Source organism: Camelina sativa, chromosome 14, assembly GCF_030686135.1.
Source record: "Camelina sativa cultivar CO46 ecotype springtype chromosome 14, ASM3068613v1".
Classification (NCBI taxonomy): domain Eukaryota; kingdom Viridiplantae; phylum Streptophyta; class Magnoliopsida; order Brassicales; family Brassicaceae; genus Camelina; species Camelina sativa.
In genome coordinates, this window is record NC_141893.1 from 9,283,521 (window position 1) to 9,309,805 (window position 26,285).

Sequence of the window (26,285 nt, forward strand, 5' to 3'; positions counted from 1 at the left end):
AGAAATAAATACTTGATGTTCATGCACATATCTGGAGGTAGGTTGTATGGAGTTAAGATCACAGGCCACAAAGAATGATTTTTGGACATCCCAAACGGATTAAAACCATCTGTACATAACCCAAGGTAAACGTTTCGTTTTTCTTGTGCAAATCTGGGATGTAAATGTTGGAAATTCTTCCATTCTGGCGCATCAGATGGATGACACATTACTCCATCTTCTGAATCATGCTCAGCATGCCATCTCATTGATGATGCGGTCTTCTCAGATTGGTACATCCTCTTCAATCTATCAGCAATAGGTAGATACCACATACGACTGAAGGGTATTCTAGTTCTTCCCTCACTATTTTTGTACCTTGGATTTCCACAAAACTTGCAATGATCCAAATTCCCATCTTCTTTCGAGAGGAGCATACAATTCTCTATACATACATTAATTGTATGGTATGGCAATCCTATCTTTCGCACTAAAGTCTTTGTCTCGTAGTATGAACGAGTAGCTTGATTACCCTCTGGTAAAACCTCCGTAAACAATTCAGCCTAATCGTCCATGCATGCCTCAGACAAATTATTGTCTACCTTGATGTTCATGAACCTAGACGCCAACAATAGTTGCAAATGACCTTCATGACATCCATCATAAAGTGGAGTATTTGCAGCATCTAACATGTCGTAGAACCGTTTCGCCTCTTGAGTAGGTTCTTCTTGAACATTATCATATCCACTTTCATATTCATGATACTCATTAAAAGGCGTGGTACCATGAAATGCATCATTCACAATCTCAGCATACACATTTCCCTCAAATCCTATTGGTTGACTACCAAGTTGACTACCAGGTTGACTACCAGTACTAGTATAACCTGTATTAGGATAATGACTACTGGTTCCTACCCTAGCACATTATAATCTTCTCCTTGTTCAGACCATACATAATAATTTGGCATAAATCATTTACTATGCAAATGATTAGATATTGTCGTACCATGCAAAATAACATCGTTATGACATTTTACGCAAGGACAGTAAAACCTATCTCTACTGTTTTGTGCTAAAGGCTAGCTGTTTGCGAAATTCATGAACTCCTCCACCCCGCCAAAAATTCTTTAGAGATATTATTTGTTCTTCCGTCGATCCGATTATATATCCACTCTCGAGATGAATTCCACATAGTTTTTCCACCACTTTTTTTAAAAATCACTTTTTTTTTTCTTTCCCTCTACAAAAAAAACTCTTTTTTCTTTTTTCTTTTCTTCTCCTCTAAAAATAAACTCCTTTTTTTTTTCTGACTTTTTTTTTCCTGTCAGTCTTTGTACTTAAACACTAATGAGAGCGATATGAATGGAATGGTGAGAGTGATGCCTTATATAGTATAAACATTGCGACTCCTTTGATACTACCAGTGAAACGGTCGCAAATTACGACTATTTTGTCACAAAAGTTCAGTACAAAAGCAAACTTCAACATTTACGACGTTTTTTGCCGACATCACTGACCGACTTCCTTGCGATGCATTTGCGACTACAAAAAAAGAGTCGCAAACTACGACTTGTTTACTACTCTTGAACAACCTAATAGAGACAAAATAAAGGTCGCAAATGTTCAGTACAAACGCAAAAATTTCATATTTACCACGTTTATTACCGACATCATTTATCGACTGATCTGTGACTATAAATGTTAAAGCAAACTAGAAGTGGCAAATACGTCGTGCTTTTAAGACAGTTTTGCGACTCGTGTTGCCGACTAAATCTTCAGTCTTTAATTCGTCATCAATTGTGATTATTTTGCAACTAACTCTTTATTGTCGATACATTGTTCCAAAACAGTCGCATAATAGCAACGATGTTGCAAATGTAATTTGGTGTCGTTAGTCCGTCGCAAATATGTCGCTTAACGGTCACAAAAGTTTGCGACTAAAAATTCAGTCACAAATGGTAGTCCTAATCTGCAGGTTTTCGTGTAGTGATTGTAGTATTGGAGATTCCTGCAATTTCTGGGGAAGTGGGAACATGTCTGCAATAATGAAAGAGAGATCCACAGAAGTGGCCAGAGTTGTTGTTGAGTGTACAAGAGAGGAAAGGCCACGTATTGCAAAAATGTAAGTTGAAGTCCTTAAGCTACAACATTAACTTCACCTGGGAAAATTAAAGGAAGAAGCCACAAACCTTCTTGAACCCAATATTTAAAATATTATTAGGCCTTCCCGCCTCAATTGATATTTGTATGTTGCGTGGTATGTACGTAACTCCAAAAGGCTCATTTGCTTCAAACTACCTATTTGATGATGAGAGCCTTGACTCATATATTGCTTTGTTACTCTACATACAATTCTAATATTGCATTTTCTAAATTAAATTTATCATTCGTGCTGCAATTCTAAGATTGCTCTGGTTTTGTAATGAGATCCCTTTTGTAATCATCAATTTTTTTTTTTGTTAGATATATGATCTTTTAGTAAACGATGGTTCTTAACAAAAAATTAAAAAACAATAGCTTTCATATTAGTGACGACTTGACGAGCGAGCCAATCAAAATGAGCCATAATCATCGGAGAAACATGAAATAGCCGGTCTGTCAAAGATTGTATTTGTATATAGTAAATTGACAGAGTTACCTCTACAAAACAATCCCTTGAAATTTTCTATGTCTGGTCTGTCAAATTAAAGAATGTTTTTGCTCAAGATTTTCTCGCAGTTTCTTGGAAATAACTCTTGTTTTCATTTGGTGAAAGTGGTGGATTTGCATGGAAATTTCTAATAGAGATCCTCTTGAAGAGTAAGCCAGCGACAAATATAGGGCAAGAACTATTCAAACGCTTCAAGAACTTGTTGACATTTATAAACTCAAAATCCTCCACGCAAAGAAAAGAGAAAATAAATTATAAGTTTGAAGTTGACATATTTAAATTTTTTGAACGTGTGTAGTCTCAACTCTGAATCTTTGCTTTTCTTCACATTTGTAAGATTACTTGTAAAGTTGTAAGCACCAATCATCGTGTGGTCTTAAAGTCATGCAAAAAAAAAAATTCAACTGCCGGAAAATGGAAGCAGACTTAGACGTTGGGAGATGATATAACATGGGAATTTGGAGTTGTATACTTTAAATGTTGTTCTGGCATCACAATGACATGGTCAATGTTGAATTTTAGTATGGAAGATATCTGAAATTCAACGAGTCAGTGAAAACGAATCAAGAGCACATGTCAAAACAAGTGTTTGTTTCCTAGCTATAAGAAGCCAATAAGGTGGCGATGAGAGAAACCTCAAAAGAGAAACACATTTAGAGAGAAAAGAAAGAAAAAAAGAGAGAGAATAAGGTAGAAGATGAAGTTGCAGGAGGGTGTGTTCTTGGTTGCTATTTTCTTCTTTGCATATACGCAGCAGCTGGTGAAGGGGCAACATCAACCTCGCAAGGATTGCCAAACTAAATGTGGCAACATCACAATCGACTACCCTTTTGGCATTTCTTCAGGTTGTTACTATCCGGGGGATGACAGTTTTAGTCTCACCTGCGACGAGAAACAGAATCTCTACATAGGCAACAAAAATGAAGTGAAAACTTTTAACCACAGTAGCCAGCTTAGTTTTATCTTTAACCGATCTTCACTTTGCAACGACGAGCAGAGGAATAGTACTAATGAAACTCTCATCGGGTATCGGCTGCGTGGTAGTTTCTCTCTCTCGGCCAACAACAAGTTTTATTTAGTAGGCTGTAACGCTTTGGCACTTCTGAGCACTTTTGGCAAGAAAAATTACTCAACTGGATGCCTGTCATTATGCAATGCACTTCCGGAGGAAAATGGAGAATGTAATGGTGTAGGTTGCTGCAAAACAGACGTCTCTGTCCGGTCGGATACCAATATATTCCAATATGGCTCAGATCGTTTCGTGAACCAATTTAATGCTTCCGAAGGTCAATTTAAAACTTCTGTATATCAGTTTAATCCTTGCACCTACGCTTTTCTCGTTGAATATGGTCAGTTTAACTACAGTTCTTCAAAAGATCTGAAGAACCTCCGGAATCTCACGAGTTTCCCTGTGTCACTGGATTGGTCTATTGGAAACAAGACATGCAAGCAAGCTGGAAACACAAGCATATGCCGTGAGAATAGTGAATGTATTGATTCTACTCGTGGAAAGGGTTACATCTGCAAATGCTTAGAAGATTTTGATGGGAATCCATATCTTCCAAACGGTTGTCAAGGTACTAATTGGTATTAATATATTTCTTTCTTCTTTTTTTTTGTGTTAATTGTTTTCCTCATACATACATGTCTTGTTGCATCTTGCGCTTGGTTTCCTTGGACCAGACATCAACGAGTGTACTACTAATAGCAGTATCCATAAATTAATTGTGCCGATCCCAAAACCTGTAGACTCAAGGATGGTGGAGGCTTCTATTGCAAGTGCCCATCTGGTTACGACTTAACCGCCACTATGAACTCCACTATGAGCTGCTCAAATTTTACTTGGTAATTAATTAAGCTTTCTTCATTGGTTGGTTCTAGATTCTTTCTTTTAATCAACTCGCTCAAATCATCTATGATGTGATTAGGAACCACCATCGGCTTCTTGTTCCTCCTGATTGCCGTTAGCTGTATACAACAGACAACGAAGCACCGGAAAAACACTGAGCTCCGACAACAATTCTTCGAGCAAAATGGCGGCGGCATGTTGATACATCGAATGTCAATAGCAGGGTCATCAAAAGTTGATGTCAAAATCTTTACCGAGGAAGGCATGAAGGAAGCAACCAATGGTTATGAAGAGAGCAGGTTCCTGGGTCAGGGAGCCCAAGGAACAGTATACAAAGGTATATTACCGGACAACTCCATCGTTGCTATAAAGAAAGCTCGGATTGGAGACAGTAGCCAAGTAGAGCAGTTCATCAACGAAGTGCTCGTGCTTTCACAAATCAACCATAGGAACGTGGTAAAGCTCTTGGGGTGTTGTTTAGAGACTGAAGTTCCATTGTTAGTCTATGAGTTCATTCCCAGTGGGACTCTTTTTGATCATCCACAGAGATATCAAGACTGCCAATATCCTACTGGATGAAAACTTAACTGCAAAAGTAGCTGACTTTGGTGCTTCAAGGCTGATACCGATGGATAAAGAGCAGCTCACAACTATGGTGCAAGGCACTCTAGGTTACTTAGACCCAGAGTACTACACCACAGGGTTGCTGAACGAAAAAAGCGATGTTTATAGCTTCGGGGTAGTCCTCATGGAACTGATCTCAGGTCAAAAGGCAATATGCTTTGATCGGCCACAGCAGTCAAAACATCTGGTGAGTTACTTTGCTTCTGCCACGAAAGAGAATAGGTTGCATGAGGTAATTGATGGGAAAGTGGTGAAGGAGGATAATCAGAGGGAGGAGATCAAGAAAGCTGCAAGAATTTCTGTTGAATGTACAAGACTGATGGGAGAGGAAAGGCCAAGGATGAAAGAAGTAGCTGCGGAGCTTAGAGGCCTTGACAGTCAAAACAACCAAAACATAAGTGGTCGAATCAGTATACTGAGGAGAATGAACAGTTGATTAGTGGTCACATCTTGTCTGCACAAGGCGATACCAGTAGCCGTGGTTATGACAGCATCAAGAATGTGTTGGAACTGAATTTTCAGAAAGAAGTTTCAGAAAATTGCAGGTTTTGGGACAGTGACTTTCCGGCGACCTTCCGGCCAAATGGCTGATCGGAATTGTTGGGTTGATAGTGCAATGGAAAGCTGGTAACGAGTACTACAAGGTGGTATATTCATACGTCCAAAAAGGAGTTGATTTGAATGAGAAATAAGAGTGTGAAGTAAGCTACTTGGGATGGTTTGGGAAATATCCCACATCGGAAATATGACTTATTTTTCACTCATATATATAGTTTCACACTCTGCTAGTTTCAAAAGGGTGTAGATGGAAGAGAGAAGATTCCCACACGCGAACCAAACCGAACCGGGCTGGGCCAAGCACGGACGCGGGACGGGCCAGGCACGGATGCGGGGCGGGCTGGGCTAGTTGTGGGCTGTGGTCTCTTGGGCTTTTGGGCTTTTGGGCTTTTTGGCCCTTGAGACTGTTGTAGGCTCCTTTATTTTTTTGGAAAGACTTGGTGTGAACTCCAAGAAACTTGGGCAGCACTCCGAGAATATTCAGTGAAAATTTTCTTGAGACCTCCCTCCTTCCACTATATATAGAGGCACAACCTCTCATTATTTTTCACACACAAAAACATAAGCACTCCTTCCTCTGAAGATCTCTCTCTCCCTCTCCCTTACTTAGTTCAAGTAAGTTCTTAGTTTAGTAGTCTCGAGAGTATAACGTAGATCTGTTCGCTTGAGTTCTATTACTGGTGTGCTACTGTAATAGTTCGTGATCGGTTGTATCCTGGGATTCATAAATCGTGATTGTCCGAAAGCACTTACGGCCGATTTATTGAATTAAGGAAAGAGATATCATATCTTGCCTCCGTGATTTATTTTATGCTTTATATTATGCTGTTGTAATTCGTTTCTGATTTCGTTAATTTAAATATAATTCGCATCTTTTCTCAATTCGATTTTTGCACTCCTAACAGTCTTAATTCAATAAATCCGCTTTCTGATTATCGCTTTAAACGGATTGATAATTTTTTGATTTTTTTTTATTTTAAAAACGATTTCAAAATCTTCTGAAAAACTATTTCTGCTTTCATCTTTCGGTGCTTACGCGGAAAGTTTTTGAAGAACGCTTTTACTTTAATTCTTTCTTCTATACTCTCTGGTTTCCACGAACGCTCTTAATTGAGTGAGTTTGTGAAACAAGTTTCTGCGAACGCTTGTTAAGCGAGTTTGCAAAACCAATTCAGTGTAATTTCATTACTTGAATTATTTGATTAATATATTAATCAGATCTGTTCTGTTTATTGTGAAACAGAGAAAAATGTCTGGAGACAACACCAACAACGTTGATGGTGCTAGGGTTCCTGCAACCCCTGTTGAAACTCCTGCGGAGTTGGCTTTACGCCTTGCTAAAGAACTTGAAAACACGAAGCTTACCGATTCAGGTATAGAAAACGTGCGCTGAAATCACCTTCGGCTTCCCAAGGGATGATGCCAGATAAGTTTGATGGCGAAGCTGGGTTCAAAACGTGGCAAAACAAGATGCGCTACTACTTGGCCAGCATGAACATGGAAAGGTACCTCACAGAGGATCCACCAACGCTTCCATAAGGTGACATTGACGTGTATGTGGTTGGAAGCATGGATAGCTGGGCTCAAGGAGACTATTGTTGCAAAGGTCAGATTCTGAACCGTTTGGTCAATGATCTGTATGACCTCTACAGTATGTACAAGACTTCAAAAGCATTGTGGCTAGCTTTGGAGACCAAGTACAAGACTGATGAGTCTGGGATGCAGAAATACTCAACTACGAAGTTCCTGAACTTCAAGATGGTGGATTCCAAACCAATTATGGAACAAGTGGAGGCTCTTCAACGCATCTTTCAGGAGATCGAGTTGGAAGGGATGTCGATCTGCAATGTCTTCAAGACGAATTGCTTGATCGAGAAGCTACCACCAGGCTGGTCGAATTTCAAGCATTACCTTAACTTCAAGCGTAAGGCAATGTCTCTTGATGATCTCATCCGTCGGTTGAGAGTTGAGGACAACAATCGTGGAGCTCATTCGGACGCTCAAAACCAGGGGCATGATGTTCATGTAGCTGAGCATAAGGTCAAGCTGAAAGGCAAGGGTAAAGGGATCTCTATTCCTCACAAACCGTTGAAGGTGTCATCTGGACCAAACTTCAAGAAGAGCAAACTTTGAGAGGAAGTTCAAAGGAAAGTGTCATCATTGTGGTAAGATTGGACACAAGGCTGAAGTGTGCAAAAGCAAAGCCAAAGATCTCAAGTTGCAAGCAAACCTAACTGAAGAAGACATGGTTGCAGTGGTTACGGAATGTAACTAGGTTGATATCTGGAATCCAGTAGAGTGGTTCTATGACACTAGGGCTACCACACATATATGTACTGATCGGACCATGTTCACCACCTACGAGAAGAACAAGTCAAACGAGCAGCTTTTCATGGGCAACACGGCGGTGTCCAAGATTGAAGGTAAGGGCAAAGTGGTTCTGAAGCTAACTTCTGATCGTGAGCTCACCTTGCAGAACGTGAAGCACATACCTGACATGCGGAAGAATCTCATATCTGGAACCGTGCTAAGCAAGCATGGTTTTTCCATCAATTTTGAGGCTGATAAGTTAGTTCTTGAGAAAAATGGGATGTATTTGGGAAAGGGTTTTGTTAAGGGTGGACTGATCAAGATGTCTGTAACGACAGTCCATCCGAAAATTGTAGCTTCTGCTTCTGTTGCTGAAATGAAAGAAAACCCTATTGCTTACTTGGTTGAGTCGTTTACTACTTGGCATGAACGTTTAGGACATGTCAATTACAAAACAATGCAAAAAATGCAAAACTTGAATTTGATTCCAAAATTCAAAACTAACCAAGAAAAATGTGAAGTGTGCGTACAAGCCAAACTCACTAAAAATCCCTCACCACGAGTTGAAAGAACAATTGAACCTCTATACTTAATTCACACAGACTTATGTGATTTAAAGTATGTGCAAACTAGAGGTGGTAAGAAATACTTTGTTACCTTCATTGATGATTGCACTAGATATTGCTATGTATATCTCTTGCATAACAAAGATGGAGCACTGGAAAAATTTAAAGAATTCACCCTCGAAGTGGAAAATCAGCTTCAGAAAACTATAAAAGTAGTTCGAAGTGATAGAGGAGGAGAATATAATGAGCCGTTCAATGCATTTTGCAGAGAAAAAAGCATTATACATCAGACAACAACTCCCTACTCGCCAGAATCTAATGGAGTAGCGGAACGAAAGAATCGAACTCTGAAAGAGATGATGAATGCGTTGTTGCAGGAATCTGGGTTAGCCCAGAACATGTGGGGGGAAGCATTGCTTACCAGTAATTACATCCTCAACAGGATACCGCATAAGGTTACTGGCAAGTCACCATATGAGCTTTGGAAAGGTACAATACCTTCGTACAAATACCTCAAAGTGTGGGGGTGCCTAGCAAAAGTGGTTGTACCACCTCCTAAAAAGGTCACAATTGGGTCAAAGACCATAGACTATATATTCATCGGATATGCACATAACAGTAGTGCATATCGATTTCTGGTTCATAAATCAGATATTTCAGATATCCATGTGAATACAGTTATGGAGTCAAGAAATGCTTCATTTTTTGAAGACATTTTCCCCTGTAGGAAAACTCAAAAACGGACTCGTGAATAACGAGATGCAGCGACTTTGGAAGTTGGCAATACTTTGAGTACTACTTCTGTAGAAACAGAACTGGAACCTAGACGGAGCAAACGACCTCGCAAAAGTAAATCATTTGGTGATGATTTTCTGATGATGGCATTTCTAGTTAAAAATCTACCTAGAACATACGCAGAAGCTATGTCTACACCTGATACACCTTATTGGAAGGAAGAAGTCAAAACTGAAATAGACTCTATCATGCAACATCATACATATGAGATGGCAGATCTACCACAAGGAGTTAAGCCTTTAGGGTGTAAATAGATTATTACGATAAAACAAAAACCCAATGGCGATATTGAGCGGTACAAGGCTATGCTTGTAGTGCAAGGATTTCGGCAAAAAGAAGGTTTAGATTTCTTTGATACCTATTCACCGGTAACAAGACTATCTTCGATCAGGATGCTCATAGGTATTGCAGCCTTGAGAAATCTTGAAATCCATCAAATGGATGTAAAAACTGCTTTTTCCATGGAGATTTAGAGGAGGAAATCTACATGAAAAAACCTGAGGGATTTGTTATTCCAGGACAAGAACACAAAGTGTGTAAACTTGTGAAGTCATTATATGGACTCAAATAGGCTCCTAAGCAGTGGCATGAGAAGTTTGACAATATGATGATTTCTAATGGTTTTCGCATTAATGAATATGACAAATGCATATATTACAAAACTACTCCATCAGGATATATTTTGTTATGCTTATATGTAGATGATATGCTCATCATCGACAACAACAAAGACATCATAACTCAAACAAAAAACATGCTGAAAAGACATTTTGACATGAAGGACTTGGGTTTAGCAGATGTAATTTTGGGCATAAAAATCATCAGAACTGATGAGGGCCTTATCTTGTCTCAAACCCACTATGCTGAAAAAGTGCTTGATCGATTCAAGCACTACTCAAATGGGACTGCAAAACTCTAGAGGATCCTCAAATTCACTTCACCAAAAATTCTGGTGAACCTGTGCAACATGTGGAGTATGCAAGGGTAATTGGCAGTCTAATGTACTTGACAAATTGTACAAGACCGGATTTAGCGCACTCTGTCAATGTACTTATTCGCTACACAAGTAATCCTTGACATAAGCATTGGATGGCTATAACTAAAGTTTTGGACTATCTACATTATACCAAAGATCACGGCTTGCACTATGGTAGAGAACCCAGAGTTTTGGAAGGTTACAGTGATGCCAACTGGATCGTAGACTCGAGAAACTCCAAATCCATGAGTGGATACGTTTTTACACTTGGAGGTGCAGCAGTGTCCTGGAAATCTTCCAAACAAACTCTGGCAGCTAAATCAACTATGGAATCTGAATTCATAGCTTTGGAGATAGCTATGTCGGAAGATGAATCACTTCGTAATTTCTTGGAAGACATCCCGATGTGGGGGAATCCTGTGCCTGCAATACGTGTACATTGTGATAGTGAATCGGCTTTGGGAAGGGCAAGGAATACCCATTACAATGGCAAATCTCGTCACATCAGACGGAGACATGAAACTGTTAGACAACTTATCTCAACAGGTGTAGTTACGATTGATTACATCCATAAGAAAGAAAACCTAGCGGATCCATTTTCAAAAGGTTTGGCGAGAGATCAAGTTATAAAATCATCAAGAGGAATGGGTTTAAAGCCTACAACTTAAGAGGAGGTTTGATGGTAACCCCACCTACTCAGAGTGGAGACCCCATGATGTAAAGTGCTTCTTGTATGTTAGAGGTTAAGCATATGCTTTTAATGATTTGAAATGTAGCTTTGTAAAATATTTGAAATAATTACAAGATATTTCTTTAAATACAAGCAGCTATTAAAATCACCTTGTGAGTGTGAAATGGGGCCGTTTCTAGGAGAATATATGAGGCTATACTCTCCAAGTTCACTCATGATTAACCAGGCATGTTCAAGGCCACAATGAACACAATAGAGAACCTCGTTCTACGAGAAACGAAGTTGTGTTATGCCTGCTGTCTAAGTTTACATACAAATCCGGATGGTTCAAGACATCATGTTCACCATCTGGCCGAGTAAACTCGACAGGTATAACAATGAGTCGGTTCAAGGTTGAAAAACACCACCAACTCAGATACAATTAGTTTTCGCATATACTCTCGAAGGTCTGTCTAGTCTAGCTAGTAGTGTTAGTCTATAGAGTTAGTTATGTCATCATATGTTTAGACTTATTTCTATTCATGTGGGGGATTGTTGGAACTGAATTTTTAGAAAATTGCAGGTTTTGGGACAGTGACTTTCCGGCGACTTTCCGGCCAAATGGCTGATCGAAATTGTTGGGTTGATAGTGCAATGGAAATCTGGTAACGAGTACTACAAGATGGTATACTCATACGTCCAAAACTGAGTTGATTTGAATGAGAAATAAGAGTGTGAAGTAAGCTACTTGGGATGTTTTGGGAAATATCCCACATCGGAAATATGACTGATTTTTCACTCATATATATATATATATATAGTTTCACACTCTTCTAGTTTCAAAAGTGTGTAGATGGAAGAGGGAAGATTCCCACATGCGAACCGAACCGAACCGGGCTGGGCCAAGCACGGACGCGGGACGGGCCAGGCACGGACGCGGGATGGGCCAGGCACGGACGCGGGGCGGGCCGGGCTGGTCGTGGACGTGGGCTGTGGTGTCTTGAGCTTTTGGGCTTTTGGGCTTTTTGGCTCTTGAGACTGTTGTAGGCTCATTTAATTTTTTGGAAAGACTTGGTGTGAACTCCAAGCAACTTGGGCAGCACTGCGAGAATATTCAGTGAATATTTTCTTGAGACCTCCCTCCTTCCACTATATATAGAGGCACAACCTCTCATTATTTTTCACACACAAAAACATAAGCACTCCTTCCTCTGAAGATCTCTCTCTCCCTCTCCCTTACTTAGTTCAAGTAAGTTCTTAGTTTAGTAGTCTCGAGAGTATAACGTAGATCTGTTCGCTTGAGTTCTATTACTGGTGTGCTACTGTAATAGTTCGTGATCGGTTGTATTCTGGGGTTCATAAATCGTGATTGTCTGAAAGCACTTATGGCCGATTTATTGAATTAAGGAAAGAGATATCATATCTTGCCTCCGTGATTTATTTTATGCTTTATATTATGTTGTTGTAATTTGTTTCTGATTTCGTTAATTTAAATATAATTCGCATCTTTTCTGAGTTCGATTTTTGCGCTAAAATGTAGCAAGGTTTGACATTGAAGCTGGCCGCTGATAAAAAATCACATGCATGTCTTTTGTTTTTGAATAATGCTTATCTCTTTTTTCTTTTATTTTTTGTTTTGTGCAAGAATATTTAAGCGTGAGAAATCCTTGTAGATCATAAATTATATCTTCATAATTTCCCTAAAATGCTATATGCTTAACCATTAGTTAATTCGGTATCAGAAAATGTAGTGTTCGTGAATGGGATTCCCCATATGACATTGATATATATAATTGTGCTTACAAACCAAAAAAGAAAGAAAAAAACAACTCACGAAGAAATACTATAATTTAAAGTACGTAGTAAGTATGATGATCATTCTCAAATATGATCCTTGTGTGTTGCTTGGTAAACTCAAAAAAAAAAAATGAGTCAATTGGTTCGAACTTGATATTTGATCAACAGCTTGACTCATCATGTGTTTCGTTACTCATCAATAACTAAAAGGGATGTCATAGCTGGGAATTGAATTAAAGAAACAACTCGTAATAAAAACATCAGAAGAAAACAGAGCATGTTGTGATGAAGATGACTCGGGAGTCTTATTCCTACATCATATCGTACCACTTAAAGGCAATTATCTTATTTGAATAATAATTAAAATATTTTTGAGGTGGGAATATATGTCAAGAAAAAACAGAGTAAATTTGCCGTGTAATATAAGGAAAATAAGAGAGCCGAGACTGAAGTTGACGAAGAGCGTTCCTATTGTATGAGGATTCCTTGCAACTACCAAACTTCTTAATCTTTGAATAGTAGTAAGAAAATAAGTCACTGTTAACAAAACCAAATTGGCTACCCCACTATGAGGGAAACGAACAAGATATCAAGAAACGACGAGAGGACCGAGACCTAAAGTTGTCACTGTTTAACCCAAGCAAACGTACACGTTGGTTCTAGATTCTCCATTGGCATGGTCTTGGTTTTGTTTTTGTAGTTGAATTTTAGTCTTGCATATTCCTGAAATTTCTTAAAGCGATGTTTACTTAGACCCAGAGTACTACACCACAGGATTGCTGAACGAAAAAAGCGATGTTTATAGCTTCGGGGTAGTCCTCATGGAACTACTCTCAGGTCAAAAGGCATTGTGCTTTGAACGGCTAGAGAACTCAAAACATCTAGTGAGTTATTTTGTTTCTGCCATGAAAGAGAATAGGTTGCATGATATTATTGACGGGCGAGTAATGAAGGAGGATAATCAGAGAGAGATCCAAGAAGCTGCAAGAGTTTCTCTTGAGTGTACAAGACTTATGGGAGAGGAAAGGCCAAGGATGAAAGACGTAGCTGCAGAGCTAGAAGCTTTGAGAGTCAAAACAACCAAACATAAGTGGTCAGATCAGTATCCGAAAGAGGTTGAGCACTTGCTTGGGGTTCAAATCTTATTAGCGCAGGGTGATACCAGTATTATTGGCTATGATAGCATCAAGAATATATCAATATTAGACATTGAAGCTGGCCGCTGATATTTATCAGTCCAGCTCTGACAAACGCAAATGTAATGTGATTTTTTCTTGTGTTGTAAAGGAATCTTAATGCTTCACATATTCTTATCTCATGGTGTTACCTCTTTAAAAAAGGAAAAAAACAATGGCTACAAATAATATGGTATAAAGGGGACAAAAACAAATTCGTTAAGGAACACTAAAAAAATTTGCAACAAAAAGCATCAAAAGAAAACAGAGGATGTTGTTGTGATCAGGGTTCTTCTTCTACATCTTCCCTATTAATCAATCTTTTCATATGTTGAAAAGAAAACCAATTAAAATAACTGTTAATAACTTTTAATTGGTCTTGTTTGTGTTGTAGTATTTCAGAATCCTGCAATTTCTTGGAAAATGGGAACATGACTGCAATAATGAAAGAGAGAAAGCGGCAAGATTTTTTGTTGACTGTACAAGAGTGACGGGAGAGGAAAGTAGATGATATTATAATAACCTGAAGAAGAGGATATTGAGCACAAGAAGAAACAGGTAGCAGTGGCTATGACAACATTGGACACTGAAGCTGGCCGCTGATATATATCATTACCACTCTGTTTAAGTATCAAAAAATGACATTCAAAAAACCATGTAAGGTCGATCTTATAGATCATCAACTATTCTATTTATAACTCCCCTTTGATGTGTAAGCTAACGGAAAAAACAAAAGAGTTATAATTCGAGTCTAGTGTTTGTTTTTTAATACTTTCGATCTTCTTGTTCTTCAATCTCCATAATATATATGTATTTGGACCTAACTAATGGGTTTAGATATCCCATCCTGACTCCAAAGTTGATACTTGTGTATTGCGTGGTGGTATGTACGTAGCTAGATTTGAAAAAGGCTCATTGACTCCTATTTTTTTTGTTACTCTACCTAAAACTTTGATATTTTCGTTTTCTAAATTAACTTTACCATTCTTGTTGCATAAGATTGCTCTGCTTTTGTAACAATTAAAATAATTTTTCTGTTACAAAAATATGCTCTGTTGAGTGATGATATTAGTAATGATGGTTCCAAAAACAGCTTTCACGCCTATTAGAGTGAGTAGAGCCAATCCAAATGAGATTATTATTAGTAATGATTGACGTTGACGAAAAAGTTAAAAGTGGTTGACTTTGTGACACTGTAGTCTTAATATTTACTACTCTTCTCATTTTTTGTACATAGAGAAAAAAAGAGAAGGAAGATTCCTTGCAATTACATACCAAGCGTCTTATTCTTTGAATAGTAAGAGACAATTCACTGTTTGGAGAAACCAAATTGGACTCTTCACTAGGAGTTAAAGCAAACAAAATATCAAGAAAACATAAGAGGGGCCGGGACAGAGACTGAAGCAAACGTACAGGGTTTTGATTGAGTAGTTGAATTTTCGTCTAGCAGTTTCCTGCAATTTCTGAGAAAATGGGAACAGGTTCTTTTCCTACAATAAAGGCCTCAAGGAGATGACTGATGAGAGAAAACTCAAAAGAGGAACAAAGTTAGAGAGAGAAAGAGAGAGAGACAAAATAGAGGTAGAAGATGAAGTTGCAGGAGGGTCTGTTCTTGGTGGTTATATTCTGCCTTTCTTATACGGTGCTGGTCAAGGGGCAACACCAACCTCGCAAGGATTGCCAAACTAAATGTGGCAACGTCGCAATAGAGTATCCTTTTGGCATTTCTTCAGGTTGTTACTATCCCGGAAATGAAAGCTTCAGTATCACCTGCAAGGATGATAGGCCACATGTCTTACGCCTCATTGAAGTGAAAAACTTTTATCACCGCGGCCAGATACAAGTTCTGCTTAATGGATCCTCTTCTTGCAACGACGCCCAAGGAAATGAAATTTTGGGCAGTTACGATTTTAGACTGGATGATTTATCTCTCTCAGCCAACAATAAGTTTACTGTAGTAGGCTGTAATGTTTTAGGAGTTGTGGGCACTTCTGGAATGGACGATTATGTAACTGGATGCATGTCAGTATGCAATGTTCCACCGGCCAAAAATGGAAAATGTGATGGTGTAGGTTGCTGCAGAACAAACGTCTCTCTCCCCTTGGATTATACATACAAATTTGCTTCATTTCGCATACCAAACATGACTTCCGTTCATAAATTTAATCCTTGCACCTACGCTTTTCTCGTCGAAGATGATAAGTTTATCTTCAGTTCTTTAGAAGATCTTAAGAATCTGCGGAATGTCGAGAAGTTCCCTGTGTCACTAGATTGGTCTATTGGAAACCAGACATGTGAGCAAGCTGGAAACACAAGCATATGCGGTGGGAACAGCACATGTTCTGATTCTACTACTAGAAGCGGGTATATCTGCACATGTAACCAAGGTTTTGATGGGAATCCATACATTTTAGACGGTTGCCAAGGTACTTTATATTAATTTCTTTTGCTTTCTTTCATTCTTTCTTCTCTTGTGTGTTAATTGGTTTCCTCATACATATATTTCTTGTTGTATCTTGCCCTCTCTTTGACCTTGGACCAGACATCAATGAGTGTACGACTAGTAACAGTGACCATAAACATAATTGTTCGGATCCCAAAACCTGTAGAAACAGAGATGGAGGCTTTGATTGTAAGTGTCGATCTGGTTACCGCTTAGATACAACCACAATGAGCTGCAAGCGTAAAGAGTTTGGATGGGCTATGATTCTTCTTGGTAAGCTTCCCCTCTCACTTTTTTTCTGGACTTCTTCCCGCATCAACTCATTCTAATCATCTATCTGTCTCTGCGATGCGTGTGATCAGTGACCACTATCGTCTTCTTGGTCATCCTTCTTGGCGTTAGTTTCATACAACATAGGCTGAGGCGTCGTAAAGACACCGAGCTGCGACAAAAATTCTTTGAGAAAAATGGTGGTGGCATGTTGATACAGCGACTCTCAGGAGCAGGGCCATCAAATGCTGATGTTAAAATCTTTACTGAGGAAGGCATGAAAGAAGCAACTAATGGTTATGATGAGAGCAGAATCTTGGGTCAGGGAGGCCAGGGGACAGTCTACAAAGGTATATTGCCAGATAATTCTGTAGTTGCGATAAAGAAAGCTCGGCTAGGAGACCGTAGCCAAGTTGAGCAGTTCATCAATGAAGTGCTCGTGCTTTCACAAATCAACCATAGGAACGTGGTCAAGCTCTTGGGATGTTGTCTAGAGACCGAAGTTCCCTTGCTAGTCTACGAGTTCATTAACAGTGGCACTCTTTTCGATCACTTGCACGGTTCTCTGTTTGATTCTTCTCTAACATGGGAACACCGTCTGAGAATAGCTGTAGAAGTCGCTGGAACTCTTGCTTATCTTCACTCCTCTGCTTCTATTCCAATCATCCACCGAGATGTCAAGACTGCCAATATCCTCCTGGATGATAACTTAACCGCAAAAGTAGCTGACTTTGGTGCATCAAGGCTGATACCGATGGATCAAGAGCAGCTCACAACTATGGTGCAAGGCACTCTCGGCTATTTAGACCCAGAATACTACAACACAGGGCTTCTGAACGAGAAGAGCGATGTTTACAGTTTCGGAGTAGTCCTTATGGAACTGCTCTCAGGTCAGAAGGCATTGTGCTTTGAACGGCTAGAGACTTCAAAACATCTAGTGAGTTATTTTCTTTCTTCCATGAAAGAGAATAAGTTGCATGAGATTATTGATGGCCAAGTGATGAACGAGTATAATCAAAGGGAGATCCAGGAAGCTGCAAGAATTGCTCTTGAGTGTACAAGGCTTATGGGAGAGGAAAGGCCAAGGATGAAAGACGTTGCTGCAGAGCTAGAAGCCTTGAGAGCCAAAACGACCAAACATAAGTGGTCAGATCAGTTTCCGAAGGAGGTTGAGCACTTGCTTGGTGTTCAAATCTTATCAGCGCAGGGTGATACCAGTAGCACTGGCTATGACAGCATTAAGAATGTTGCAATATTAGACATTGAAGCTGGCCGCTGATATTTATCAGTCCAGCAGCTCTGACAAAAGCAGATGTAATGTGATTTTTTCTTGTGTTGTAAAGGAATCTTAATGCTTTATATTCTTGTCTTACGGTGTTATCTCTTTAAAAAAGAAAAAACTAACTACTCCATATATTCTAAGTGTAATATGTTGTTATAAAGGCGACAAAAACAAATTCGTTAAGGAACACTCAAACTTTTTCCAACAAAAAGCATCAAAAGAAACCAGAGGATGTTGTGATCAGGAGTCTTCTTCTACATCTTCCCTATTAATCAAAAATTTTCATATGTGAAAAAAGAAAATCAATTTAAATAACTGTTAAGTAAAAGGGTATGTCAAGGAAATAATTAGAGTAGAGTTTGACGAAGAAGGTTGAGCAATGTCGTCCACTATTCAATAATATATTACCATTTCTTCCCATTTGAAGAATCCTTGCATCCCCCACTTGTCATAAATTATATATACATATGGGAATATGAAGCATACTTCAACGTTCTCCTCGTGCTACATTGACATGGTCTTGTTTGTGATTCACTACACGAAAACATGTCATATGTGACCAACAGAATCGTCTCAAATCAGTCGCTAAGTCGGTATGTGCGACAATTTAAGGACTGTTGTAAACCGTCGCAAATATTTGGTCACAAAATGTTTTGGTCGCAAAACAGTCGCTTCTTTGCGACACATTGAAGACAAGGATTATGGTCGTTAATTAGCGATTACGGACAGACAGCAAAATACCGTCGTAATTAACGACTTTACAGTAACTTATTTACGCAGTTGTAAAGTACGACTTGGGTCAGACGATATGGGGGTCACAAATTAGCTACGTTTCGAAGAGTGATTAAACACCACAGTGTTGAGGCTGAACTTTAAAAATCTAAACTTTTGGTCCTAAAATAGTCGCTGTTTCAGTCACAGGGTAGTCACAAAGGAGTCAGAATGTTTTGTGACTGACTGAAGACTAAGTATTTTTAGTCCCAAAATCGTGACGTATATACAACGAATTTGGTACTTGTTTTGTGGTTTTTTAAATTTTAAATGGTCGCAAATCAGTGAAACTATAACTAGTAATTTGGGACAGTATACAATTAAATTTGAAAAAAAAAAACCTGAATCAAAATTAAAATCCCGAATTCATGTAAATGATATTAACCAAAAACATACAAATCATTCAATGATCATATCCAGAAAATAGTTTTAGGCTAAGGGAGATAGAAATACTACTACACAATCCAAAAAATAGTTATAGTGGCTTAAGAGAGATAGAATTAGTTAGTTAAGGATGAGAGGATGATACTGACAAAGGTGAAGTGGTTGGTGAAGTCGCTGGTGAAGTGATTGGTGAAGTAGATGGTGATATAGCTCCTGAAGTTGTTGGTGCGGGTGGGTTGACATTGGCCGCTGTGGCTGGAGTGATGTTGGCTGCTGGTGCTGCTGATGTGAATGGCGCATGGGCTGGTGGTTGAGTAGACAAGAATTCTGCAAGCCCGGGATCACTGGTCTTCAAGTAGGATATGAGCATCTCCAAGGTTGCAATGCGGTTTTGAGCGTTACGTTGCTCCTCATCACGTCTAGCATCTTCTCTGACACGTCGAGCATTTTCTTCATCTTGATCAGCGACTTTACGACGAGCAACCTGGAGTTGTTCTTGAATCTCTAAGAGCGAAGTTGGACTAGAGCTTGGATAAGTAGCCTTTCTCTTCCCTTTGGTGATTATCTCCGAGAGACTTCCAAGTCCAAAGGGGGTTCCCTTGGCATCTGTTACAGTACACTAAGACAGAAGAAGAGTTTATCATTCACAAAAAAAAACATAACAAACAGTAAAAGAGAAAAGCATTAACAAGACAAACATAATGAAAGATTCATGATTATAAGTTGTTATGTAAAAATCACTTATAGGAATATCACACAAAACCAGATAATCAACATCGAGGATTCTCAAGCATCAGTCAAAAGTATATCAATATCAAGGATTCTTAAGCATCAGTCAAAAGTATACCAATCAAAATCAGATACTTAGCTTAGCAAAATAAGACAATTATCATAGGCAAGACAAAGACAATTGTACAGGAAATTGCCTTTAAGAAAATGTCATCTTTTTGTTGAATGGTTGCATAAGTAGATTCCGGCGAGGAGTGGTCTGTACCATCAAACTCCATTTGAGACATTACCTCTTCTATGTTCTTCTCATATGTCTCAACAACTTGTTTGGCCTTCTGATCAACAAAACTTCCATCTGCCTTTGTATGTGTTGCGACAAACACCTCTCCAAGCGAGACAGGACGTCCCAATTTTTCTTCCTACAATGGATAAAAAGAATGTTACTTGTTGAATTTGCAAGTAAGATTTCTGGCCGGATAGATGTTTGTGGAGTCCAAGACCGCCACGATCAGAAGTACGGGCTTGGGATGCATTAGAGCTCTTCTCCTTAGCTTCGGATGTGTCCCAATGCTCCCACATTTCTCTCCAAAGCGTAGGATTGATCCAAATCGGTGGCTCAGCATGCGTCTTTGCTTGGCTTACAATTCCTTTCATTCTTTTTTTCGCTATCTTCAAAAATCCTTCTCTCACAAGCTCAGTAATCGCAACATCCCAGTTGTATTTTCGCTACACAGTACAACAATGTAAAGTAAGTGTCAAGTAAGTAAACAAAAGACAAACTCATTAACTTAGAATAGTAAAAAAATAGAAATTGTGTCACATATTACCGCAAAGGATCTAAAATATCTCTCTCGTATGTGTAAGGGCGTAGCCTTCCAGCTGAAGTATGGACCATCAAACTTTCTCCTAAAAATCCCATAAATAACACGAGATAGCTTTCCTTTGTCTCGTCCAAACCTGTTACATAAATATGAGAGTGTTAAGTTATAAACTACAAGCCATCAAACATAAACAAATGAATCACAATAGAAAAGTGTAATGTAAAAGAACCAAACTTCACAACACAACTTAAACTTTACAACACAACACACAAAACTTTCTTCTACTTCTTTATCTAAACGATAATCAAATGAGAAAATAAAAGGAAAAAATATTTTACCATATACTTTGAGTGTCGGGGATGGGATGTGGACTCAAGATCGGAAGATGCTGTCGACCAGGAAGTGCAAGCAAGTCCTCAAGTTACTGTTGGAAGTCTTGATTCTCCTGATTCTGTGCCGGTGGTGGATGCTCTTGATCCTCCTGATTCTGAGCCGGTGGCGGTTGGAACCCCGGATTCTGAGGAGCCGGCTGTTGATACACCGGATTCAGAGGAGCCGGCGGCTGAAACCCCAGATTATGAAGCGGCAGTGGATAAGCCGGATGGTTCAGCGGTGGTTGATATCCAAGATTTTGAAGCGGCGGTTGGTATCCCGAATTCAAAGGAGCCGGCTGTTGATACACCGGATCATGTGGACGCGGTGGTGGTGGCTTCTGCATCTGGGAGTGGAGCTGTTGTTGAAAGCCTCGGTGTTGTGGCTGAGGAGAAGGTTGTCAAGAATACTGCTGCATCGGTGCCGGCATATACTGAGATGGAAGCGAGTGATGAGAATGTTGGGAGTGTGTAGAAGTCTCGTTGTTGGAGGAAGGGTTAGAGGACTGAGACGACGAAGCAATATCTCTGGTTGGTCTCAAACCGCCGGCAGATCTACCAACACCGCCAGATCTAGCACCACGACCACCACCGGATTTAGAACCACGACCACCACCGGATTTCATCGGAGAAGACCTCAGAAATTATTAGAGAAAAAGAAGGTTTAAGCGAAATCAAAGAGAAGAGAGATATGAATTGGAAATCGAGAAGAGAGATTTTAGGGTTTGGGGAAATCTAGGACTAAAATCTAATATACCTTGCAATCGAACTTCTATTCTCATATCCTTCGATAATAACAAACATATATATATATTTTTTTTAGTTAAAAATGTGGTTAAAGACAAAAAATCCTAATATCCTTTTGTTATATGCAGATCCAACCACCTTATACCTACCTAAACTCACAAAATTCGGACAATCCACTTAAAATCGGATCTCCTTTTTAACAACCAACTTTTCGAATTCCTTCATTCACGAAATCCCCTCTCCCTCGATCAAATCCCGCTTAATTATTCTTCTCCCTCAAGTGCAACTAAAGATAACTCGATTCTGGGTAAGTTGAAATCGGTTGGTGTTTCTCGAATTTGGGTTATTTGTTTTTCAAAATCGGTAATTTGGTTTTCAATTTTGGGATTTCGTCGATTTCTTTCATGAATTGGAGTGAAGTGGAAGTTGAAATCAGTTGTTTTTTTGTGTGCAAGAGTCGTAATGGTTCGTACAAAGAACCCAAGCTATATGGAAAAATTGAATCCCCCAGCAGATCTCGAAGAAGAAGGAAATCGTGGGGATGAATCTGAACGTGATTCCGATAAGACGAACTCAATTGAGAAGTCAAATGATAAGGATTCATCGGTATGTATCTTCTCTATATTGTATAACCGTTCAAATAAGAATTCGTTCTAAAAAGTATAACTGTATAACTTAGGAAAACTTAGAAAAAGTATAACTTAGAAAAACTTGGTATAACTAGATATGTGTCTTGCAGGGATCTGAGGATGAATGCGACGTAATGCAACCTCTGAATATGTACTTCGATTACTCCCAGTATACGAAGCCTTTCAAGATGTCTGGAAAGTGTTTTATTTCAGAGACGGTAAACTTATTAGGCGGTCATCTTAAAGAAGAGGAGTTAGATTGGTTCTTAGGGCACCCACAGTTCAAGCATTTCTTCCATATGCCTAAGGATTTGAATCATAAGTTGATAGGTATGTGGATGTTGTTGCTTCGCACGGCGTAAGAAGGGGACGGGACCTTCCGTTGTCGTAAGGACTCCTATTATAACAAGGCAGAAAAACTCAAAAAAGTAAGGAGCATGTGAACCTTTATGAGTCAGTATGTGAACTCTTTGGTTGTTTTTATGGTTTTTGTTTAAGTACTCGGAATGTTTAACTAGGTACAACTCTCTTTTTTTAAGTACAACTCTCTTTTTTAAGTACAACTCTATGTTTTTAGGTACAACTTGGTTGGAATGTTAAAGTAAGTACAACTATGTTTTTAAGTACAACACTCAGTTTGCATCAAAATTTATGTTGTGTGTTTAAGCAGACAAAATAACACACAAGAACAAGACAAATTACCGGCAATCGGCAAATGGAACCACACAAACGATCCTTAGTTGTACCATTACAAAGAACAAGTTTTACTTAGTTGTACTATTACAAAGTACTACGTAGTTGTACCATCTTCCAAGAAAAAGTTCTACTTAGTCGTACCATCTTCCGAGACATACCACAAGAAAACATCCAAAAAAAACGAGAAAACATATTTTCTTAATTTTCTTCATATCTCTGCTCCTATCCATCTTCAGCTGTCTATATTAGATTTCAAGATTTGAGATGACCCAGAAATCGCAAAAACCCAGAAATCGAAAACCCAGAGAGAGGAATCGAAAACCCAGAAATCGAAAACCCAGAAAACCTAGAAATCGAAAACTCCCGAAAACCCAGTAAACCCAGAAATCGAAAACCCAGAAAACCCAGAGAGAGGAAATTTTGTTTTTGTTTTTGGACCCAGAAATCGCAAGAGAGAGGGAGAGGGGAGAGGAATGATTTTTTTTTGGACCCCCCAAAATCGCAAATCGATTGGAAGCCCTAGATAATTCGCTCCAATTTAATTTTTCAAAAATTGAAATTTTGTTTGACACATAAAAAACACGTGTAGTCGCCAATTTAAACACGTGTAGCCGCCAATTTACACATGTGTAGCCGCCAATTTACACATGTGTAGCCGCCAAAATGCACTAGTTGTTCCAAGTTTTCAAATTGTACCGATCTTGACAAGTTGTACAATTCCGAATTTTTTATTGTAATTAGTTATACCATGTCAAAACCCAATAATTTTAGTTGCACACATGGTTTATGGTTAATTGAGATACATTTACACATGTTCATGCGATCATATGTTTGAAAACATAATTTTCTAAACTTTTGTAATTATATGTGGTTTACAACGACAAAGTAACCCTTAAAGTATAAGGTGTTTCATGATAAACCTTGAATATGATGAAAATTGTTATGACAATTCTTTCTTTCAATTAGTTATGTATATTTAATATTTTTGTTGTTAATTATTTATATAATTGTCATATTTATTTTTATTTGAAAATTTATAAATAATAATATAGTTATTTTGTTTTTTTTTAATTATCAATTTTTAATTATAAAATTTTAATTACAATTTTTAATTATAAATAATAATATAATTATTTTTGGCAACTAACCTAAGGAAAATAATCACAATTTAACTGAAATAAGTTTTCCCTTAAAGATAAGCAAACATGTCTATCAAGATAATCCATAAAAAACAAACACACACAAATGACAATAGTTGTACCGAGGGAAAAATAAGTTTTACTAAGTTCTCCAAATAAGAAACTAAGTCCGAGAACCCTCACTATCAAACCAGCTCCTACTCAAATTTTTCTTCTTCTTCCTGCGTCCATGTTCTCCGGCTGATGGAATCCTTTTTGTTGGTTTTCTTCCTCTTTTTGTGACATAAAAATTAGGAAGAACAATCTTAGCACGTACATCGTCACGGACCATCCACATAGACATGATAGGAACTGGATATATCGTCCTCGAATACCCCAATGCCCACTGCTCCATCCAATGGTGTGCCTCTCCTTTTTCTCCTCATTGTACTTGTATCTGACCTCAAGCACGTATGCGTCTTGACATTAAGTGAACAACGTACAGTTCCTCGACTTTGCTCATCCCCCTGATTTATTTCAACATCATTCACGACTTCCACATGCAAAACTTGGAATTGATCTGGATTCATTTACAAATAACACATCAGATCATCATCATCACGTATGTGTATCGGTCTCTTAGGATGCACTGATTCGGGAACGTAACTCAATTTTAGCTCAGTCATAGTTTCATCAACCTTTGCCTTTCTGCATATTTTCTGAACCAATGCAGAATAACTGACCTCTTCAATAGATGTCTCCATTCTAAGAGATTGATGAACTTTTTCTCTTGAAATCCATCTTAGTTCATTTTCCCTTGTTGCATAATATCCCCCGTAATCAAAAACGATGATTATCCGACGATTATTATTCATTGTGCCTGAAATAAAATAAAAAACTCACATTGGAACCTCTGTCGTGTAAATAGTATTACCAAGTTGTACCAAACTTGTGCTAGTTGTACCCGTCTAAGTTGTACCAAACTATTACCAGTTGTACCAAATACTAGCTAGCGATTGTACCCGTATCAGTTATACCTAGTCTACCAGTTGTACTACATCGACTCCACAAAATCACTATTTATTTCGGAATATTTTTACGATTCAGTTCGAATGAAGTGTTAGAATCCACTTAGTATGCGACCCATTTCGACACTAATACAAATGAGAATAAATTGAATGAGCATTCAAGGTATATACCCTAATTGCTTTAGGATGAACCTCAACAACACAAGAACCCTAATTGCATTGGTAAATAAATGTAAGAATATCACCTGAATCTTTTGCTTTGCTTTGTTGTTTGCTTCAATCCCAATCTTTTGCTTTCGTTTGGAATCAAATCGATTTCTGTGGACTCGATTTGTATCGATTGGAAGGAGGAGAGGAGCAACAGTGGGGGGAGCGAGGACGAAATCGGGAGAGAGAGAGGAGAGAGAGGGGAGAGAGAAGGAACCCGATCGGTGGAGAAAAATTGATGGGGTCCACATATTTTTCTTTTTAAAATTTTTTGATTTATTAAATAAAAATGGGTTTGGGTTAAGGGTAAAAATGAGATATGTTGGTCAACCCTTTGTCAAAGGGTATTTAGACCACAAAAGGGTATTGATGAATAAACTTTTGATTGCAAGGGTATTCTAGAGTTTGGTCCCCAACAAACAGAGAGAAAGGGTTTGGGGATATTATTAAGAGTATAATTTCGGGTTTAATTTGTTGGGGGGGGGGAATTTTTTAATGTGGGGGGAAATTATTACCGCTAATTATTTCACAGATAATTTTGGGGAAATTTTCAATGAGTCGGTAAAACGTAACAAAGTAGTGGTACTTAAAAACTATTTTGTGACTGAACAGAACAATTTTAAAAAATTAAACAGAGTGGCTAAACAATCGCAAATATTACATTCAGTCACACTAGAGTCTCAAAGTGTGACTTATTTGTGACTCTGAAATATGAGTATAAATTTATTTAGGATTTTATCACCAAAAACATATTGGATAGGACTCTTTGATCATGTAAACTCTAATTTAAGAGTTTAAGTTTAACAAAACATCAAACAAAATAAGTTGTAAGTGTTTT

General features: G+C 38.5%; 1 protein-coding gene and 3 pseudogenes across 3 annotated transcripts; 3 read left to right on the forward strand and 1 right to left on the reverse strand.

Moving 5' to 3' along the window:
* Positions 1-3,275: 3,275 nt before the first annotated feature.
* LOC104740821 (wall-associated receptor kinase 3 pseudogene) lies at positions 3,276-4,599 on the forward strand (annotated as a pseudogene). Its single transcript, XR_015580782.1, has 3 exons — positions 3,276-4,208; positions 4,315-4,421; positions 4,513-4,599. The product of XR_015580782.1 is annotated as a wall-associated receptor kinase 3 pseudogene (transcript).
* A 279-nt stretch (positions 4,600-4,878) lies between these two features.
* Positions 4,879-12,685, forward strand: LOC109128657 (putative wall-associated receptor kinase-like 16 pseudogene; annotated as a pseudogene). Its single transcript, XR_015580966.1, has 2 exons — positions 4,879-5,607; positions 12,520-12,685. The product of XR_015580966.1 is annotated as a putative wall-associated receptor kinase-like 16 pseudogene (transcript).
* Positions 12,686-15,186: 2,501 nt separating this feature from the next.
* Positions 15,187-18,225, forward strand: LOC147927987 (wall-associated receptor kinase 1-like). Its single transcript, XM_087483186.1, has 3 exons — positions 15,187-16,377; positions 16,494-16,667; positions 16,757-18,225. The coding sequence occupies exons 1-3, from the start codon at positions 15,540-15,542 to the stop codon at positions 17,941-17,943; spliced, it is 2,199 nt and encodes a 732-aa protein (XP_087339312.1). The 5' UTR covers positions 15,187-15,539; the 3' UTR covers positions 17,944-18,225.
* Positions 18,226-19,225: 1,000 nt separating this feature from the next.
* On the reverse strand, positions 19,226-21,369 carry LOC147927988 (uncharacterized; annotated as a pseudogene).
* Positions 21,370-26,285: the final 4,916 nt, after the last annotated feature.